A 6,491-nucleotide genomic window follows, 5' to 3' on the forward strand; every position below is an offset into this window, starting at 1 on the left:
TCCTAGAGGACTTTTATTCCTGAAAAAATTAGAAAACTTGAGGCTGAGGGCAGAAGAAGCAAATAAGTTTTCATTGACCCCTTTTCCTCCTCTAGACCTTTACATCCATACACATGGAAAGTATAGAGGTCTATGACTTTACTCACCTGCTCTGAAAAGAAGCCTCCATCTTGGGTAATAATGTTTACCTGGTCTTACATCTGCATTCCAGTACCTTGCACAACCTGACCCTCCACTTGGGAACCATTGATCTGAGGCAACCACAGATCCAAGAGAACAGAATGGGGTCATTATGCTTTTGAAATTTTGTTTTATTATCAGTGTTTACAAAGAAGTTAAAACTTTTAATTTTGATCTTTAGACCTGTATACTATTCTTTGTGAGATATGAGGGGAAAGGACAGATTCCTTTCGATCATATGCTAATCAAAGGAAAAGCACATTATTTAAAAAAACATTAGCAAGCAATTGCTCACAGTTACTTAGAAGACTACCTTTTTAAGGGCATCACCACAAGCTCGTTTTACATAAAAAAGTTACATTGGTCTCTGGGCTAGTATATAAAGAGACTGTGCAATAATGCACTACAGTGAAGTAATTTGAAATCTTTATTCTTAAATTTAGTAGAGCTGTGTGAAGACAATGGTGTAGGTGGACAGTGAAGGTCTGCTACTACTCTAAGTCATAATGCGTTTTTAAAGAAATGCTATCTACACTGGGTGATGATGTAGGATCTGATTGTTTTCATTATTATATTTCAATCTTACCTGACTGTGTTTGCTTGCCTACATATAATTTAAGGTTTTAAAGGGAGTAGATAGTTTGGGAGGGGATCAGCACCAAAAGTTTTGGAACTTAATCAGAAGTGGTGAGTGTACCTGCAAAACAGGATGGTTGTTTGCTATCTCTTTGAAGCCAGTCACCTTTGTCTCTAGTTCCTCATTGGCATGAGCTACAATTTGGGAGTGGGGGCAGGATTTTTGCCATCAACCATCTTATTCTACACACAGCTTCAGAATAGTTGTTCCAGTTTTCCAAACACAGTATCATAGCCTAGTGCATGTTGGGCACATGCAAATCAATATTTTCCCTCTCCATGGCCATCATAATGGCCTTCAAATCCAAAGTCTAACTTTGGAAAGAGAAAACTGATACGTTCTTCTAAAAACAAGGGGAAAGGAAGAACTGCATTCTATTAAAAGTTAAGTTATAACCTTTTCTTTCTGATTCTATGAAGAAGACTGTACTAATAAAACTGCCAATTTCTTTCAGGTGGGTGTACATGGCATTAGAATAGAATTCATCAATGAAAAAGGATCAAAACGCACCGCCACCTACCTACCGGAGGTTGCAAAGGAGCAAGGTCATTGTTGTACTTTATTTCATGTGATCTGGTGAAGAATTTAAACAAATATACAAATTGAAATGCGACAGCTGACCTTGCAGTTATGTCTGATAATTGAACAGTGTCAAATTATAAGAAGTGACTCTTCCATCACTGCCACTGCAATGTCTGTATCAAGTCGGTGAAGTACTCACAGAAGTTGAATCCCTGCATTGAAGTTTGATGGCATAAACCCATAAGTGTATATTTTTTAAAAAGCAGAATTAATATTAGTTGGGTTTCATTTTAGGCAACAATTTGCTACTGATTTGAAGTGCCTTTTTCCCATATTCCATTGTGGCATAAACAAGCCTTTTGTTTGACAATCAGCCACATAGTTCTTTGTCATTTTAAGTATCAAATGTTTCATTCTTAGGTGGTTGCCATTACTCATCCTGCTAATATTAAAATTGTAGGTTTCCCATTAAGATTGGAGCATTGAGAAAACGTGAAGTATTAGTGTTTTATATGCTTGGTCTATACTTCCTAACCAGAATTTTCCTATTTCACACATAGAGCATAGACCCGTATGAACTAACATTGTAACACAGAGTAACTTTTCACTCTGTAGTATTTTATCCTTTCTTAGCAACTACTAAATTCTGGTTTTGTGTTGGTTGAAATGAATCTTTTATCTTGGGGAGCTTTTCTTCTCATCAGAAAGCATTTGTAATTTGGTTTCCCCATGTTAGTCTTATAAATGGGAGATACATAATAGCAAAATTTAATGCCATTAAATCCTCAGATCAGAAAGTCTTCAAGGCAGTTGCTTGAAGATTTATTTGGGTTGCTTTAGAAAATGTCTTAATCTCCTAGTATCATTAACTTTGTAAAGCATACATAAAAGATAGAGGGCCTCAGATACTAGTATACCATCCATGTTAGAACTAATAAAAATACCCTTGAATACTGCACACAAACTTGAATGGTTACAGAATTATAGAAGATACCATAAGAAACAACAATTACTGTGAGGTGGTGTGGGAGTCCTAAATATTGAGTTGGCAAAATGGCATATAGGCTTTCACTCCCTTTTAAAGATGTCGCTGTTAGAGGAAAGTACAGCAGATATAGTTTGTTACAGTCACGGCTGAGCAATTTCTGTCAGCCCCTTAGACCCCTTGACTTCGAATGTGAAGATAAAGGAGCCAATGTTGTTTGACACTGTGGATAGCTAGAATTTAAGGAGTGTGGTTGATGGCCCTGCTTTTGTAAAGGACAAAATCGTAGCTTTTCTGTGTGATTGTTTTTAGGACCAAAAGATTTGATGGCATTTGATGACAGTGATAGCTGACCTCTACAAAGTCATTTTGTATTTAATTAAAGGTATTTGTTACATGTGCTTGACTGATATTTTATCTGGTCAACTCTCTACAGGATGGGACCATATTCAGACCATAGACTCCTTATTGAGGAAAGGAGGATACAAAGCTCCAATTACTAATGAATTCAGGAAAACCATAAAACTGACCAGGTACAGAAGACATTTTCTAGCACAAGGCTAACCTGTACATTTTGATGTGTATGCCTATAACGCTTTGATTTCTTTGGTCTCTCTAACTACACTTCTCTTTTCTGAAACAGTGGAAATGAATGGCAAGGTCATACTGAGGGTGGATACAATGGAAGTCTGCTTGGTAGTAAAGCCTGTGTGATGTATGAGCCTATCTTTCCCATCTTTAGCTCTGTGTGATTACTCTGGCTTTTGTATGAGCAAGCCCTTGGAGACTGTAGACTACTTCATTGGAGAAAGTACTTGAATTAGCAATTGGCTAGCTTTTGACATTACTTCGCAGAACCCCAGGATTCTGATAAACAGTCCTCAAATTCAAATTTAACCTCAGAATTTTGGCAGTGATAGAAGTCTACCAAGAAAACTTGTTAGCTTGCTGAAAAACACAATTGAGCTAAACTCAAATGCTAAATAAATTTCAGCATGAAAAAATACGGATGCTTATTTAAAAAGGAAAAAAAAACATACACTTTAGGAAAATGGGCTGCTAGTTCCATTTATTTCAATTCCATAAAACTACATTGAATGCCTATAGTCTAAAAATGGCCTATTCTCAGCTCTGAGGAGTTAGAAATTCAGAAATACCTCCATCCCTGCTCTCCCTGAGTTCACAGTGGAGGCGAATAGAGGGGGCATGGACAAAAGTATTAATCTAAGGCAGAATATGATGGATAATACAAGATCGATTCCCATGAAATAGGGAAAGAGGAATTCTAAGAGGGTGGGAGGGGGATAACAGATAGTTTCAAAGAGGTCCGTTGGGGGCTGGGTTTGAAGAATGGGTGGAATATTTGACAGGCAGAGAGTGCGGGAGGAAAGGGATTCCCTTAAGGAAGACCTTGTGAGTCAAGGGTGGTGAAGTACAAAGCAAGTTCTGAGAATGTGAAATAGTCTGATTGGGCTGATCTTTCAGTGTAATAGAGAAGCTGATCATTAGAGGAAAATGTGGCCAGATGGTAGGTTGGGCAGACCATTGAGGGTCCTGAGTTCCAGAGTAACTAGTTTGGACCTGGTTCTATAGGCAATTGGTAGCTATTGAAGGATTTTAATCAGATGAGCTTGGGGAGGTATAAGAATGGAATTGGAAACAGGAAAATGAGCCAGGAAGCATTGGTATTATCTAAGAATCCGTGGCAGCAGTCCAAAAGAGGTGCAACAGGGGCCTTAACTAGAGCTGTGGCAGTGAGATGGGAAGAAAGGTGGGGATCGATATGAAAATAATGTGGAAGAAATGAAAGGACTGGGTCATCATTTAGAAATAAAGAAGGAAGTCAAGGCATTAATCTAGATAAAAGGGACCAAGGTAATCCCTTTAATCAAAGTAGGGACCACAAGAGGAGCATGTTAAGTTTATGCATTGACTTTGGATTTGAGGTGCTTCTTAGAATATCTATATAGAAATATCTAGTAGGTCAATGAAAATGTATGAGCTCATGGCTAGATATGATTGAAATTGTAAGGATAGGGTTCACTGTGGGGAGACAGTATAGAGTCAAAATAACCAAATACAGAAACATAACAAAATTCTGCAAGGCAGGGATAGGAGCATTCAGAGAGAAGGAGCAATCTGAGAGGCAGGGGAGAACCAAGGGCATGTGGAGGTATAGAATCCTTAGCACCAGAGAGCTTAAGGGTATGATGAGCAAATGGAAAGGTCAAGCTGAGTCAGGGGAAGCCTTCTGACAGCTATTTCCATGGAAGGGTGGCAGCAGAAGCCAAAGAGCACTGAGCTGAGTAGTAGTGTGAGATGGGGATTGAAGGCAGAAAATATACACAACTATTTGAGAAATGTGGCAATGAAAAGAAAGCCCGACATGGGGAAAAGTGAGAGTTCAGGATACCAGAATTAAGAAAAGTTGTTTTTGTTGTTGTTACTTAATGGTAAGACCTAAGTAGATGTATGGACAGAGAAAAGAACAGTAAAAGAGGGAGAGGTGGAAGATTTCTGAAGAAAAATAATCAACTGAATTGAATGACATGCATACTCCTGTTAGAAAACTGGGGCTGGCCGGGCGCGGTGGCTCAAGCCTGTAATCCCAGCACTTTGGGAGGCCGAGACGGGTGGATCACGAGGTCAGGAGATCGAGACCATCCTGGCTAACACGGTGAAACCCCGTCTCTACTAAAAAAATACAAAAAACTAGCTGGGCGAGGTGGCGGGCGCCTGTAGTCCCAGCTACTTGGGAGGCTGAGGCAGGAGAATGGCGTGAACCTGGGAGGCGGAGCTTGCAGTGAGCTGAGATCCGGCCACTGCACTCCAGCCCGGGAGACAGAGCGAGACTCGGTCTAAAAAAAAAAAAAAGGAAACTGGGGCTGAGGGGCAATAAAATTCTAAAAGAACAATTTAAACAAGGAGGTAGTAGAGTGCAAAGAGCACTGGACTCAGACTTTTGATTTCCAGGTTCTGATCTTAGCTTTGTTACTTACTATCTCTGTGACCTCGGGCAGTCACTGCTTCTCTCTGGGACCCCATTTCCTGATCTATAAAATTATCTCTAAGGTCCTTCCTAGCATGGACAATGGCATGTCACCTATTTCTCAATGTTAACTTTTCTCTTCCCTGACTTTCTTTCAGATATCGTAGTGAAAAGATGACCCTGAGCTATGCTGAATACCTTGCTCATCGTCAGCATCATCATTTCCAAAATGGCATTGGGCATCCCCTTCCGCCATACAACCATTATTCCTGACACTGAGCCGCACAACCAGTCACTGGGCCTCTCTGCAGACCTCTTCCCAGGAGACCCTACACCTTCTTGGTCTAGCTATCTCTTTTACTGTACCATTTTATGATGATAGTTTCCGTTGCCATGGTGAAGCTTCGACATCGTCAATTAAGATCATCATGGTAACGGGTAGAAAAATGGCATTTGTTAAGATCCCGTTTTATTATTTTAGATCATTTATTTTTTTTTTGCAGCATATGTAATTTTGGGTTTTTTTCCTTCCAATATTATGTAGAATTTTGCTTTGCTATCTCAGTCAGGTTTCTGTTTTTCTGTTCTCTTTGCCTTTCTTCCTGTTTTGCTTCCTGTTTTCCTTCTTCCTTCCCATTTTCCTTCTTCCTTCCCTCCCTCCCTTCCTTTGACTGTGGATGGAAGAAAGCGTGCAGTTTTTAGGGATTTTACTTAGGTTTGTCTTTAGTCTTCCTCAGTAAGATAGTTGTTTTTTGATACCTGAGTTTGGGATTCATTCATATCAAATTCAGTTATTTGTATATTACTCTTGATTTTTGTCTGAAATTCACTTTGCTATGACAGCTTAGTAGTTGGGTCTTCACTCCTTAAGTATATGTTTTTCCCATGGTGAAAATATATGAACTTTAGTTCTAGTAGTGAGCATTCAAAGGTCCGTGATAGGGCTTGTCACAGAGAGAGAGAAATCATTTATCCCTAGTGTGCTGGTTATCATAGAAGAGACTGCCTCACCACTTTATACAGCCAATTTGCAAACTAAAACACTGTTTTGAGAAGGTACAAACTACCTTTCAAAAGGCTACAGGAAACATTTTATGAGCAGCAAATATTAGGAAGAGAGCAGATACAGAATTCAGTGCCTTTGAGAAGAATATAATTAGTGGAATTAAGAGGGGTTA

The 6,491-nt window shown here is 39.3% G+C and overlaps 1 protein-coding gene across 1 annotated transcript in view; it reads left to right on the forward strand.

Moving 5' to 3' along the window:
- The window catches only part of AMMECR1 (AMMECR nuclear protein 1), a gene marked incomplete at its 5' end in the record, with an annotated part of 25,723 nt that extends 19,232 nt beyond the window's left edge, over positions 1–6,491 (forward strand). The window contains 3 exons of the mRNA XM_017847755.1: positions 1,272–1,362; positions 2,761–2,857; positions 5,472–6,491. Coding sequence (XP_017703244.1) covers positions 1,272–1,362; positions 2,761–2,857; positions 5,472–5,586 — 303 coding nt within the window. The remainder of the gene's footprint in view (positions 1–1,271; positions 1,363–2,760; positions 2,858–5,471) is intronic.

This window comes from Rhinopithecus bieti, unplaced genomic scaffold (assembly GCF_001698545.2).
Source record: "Rhinopithecus bieti isolate Rb0 unplaced genomic scaffold, ASM169854v2 scaffold_30476, whole genome shotgun sequence".
Lineage (NCBI taxonomy): Eukaryota > Metazoa > Chordata > Mammalia > Primates > Cercopithecidae > Rhinopithecus > Rhinopithecus bieti.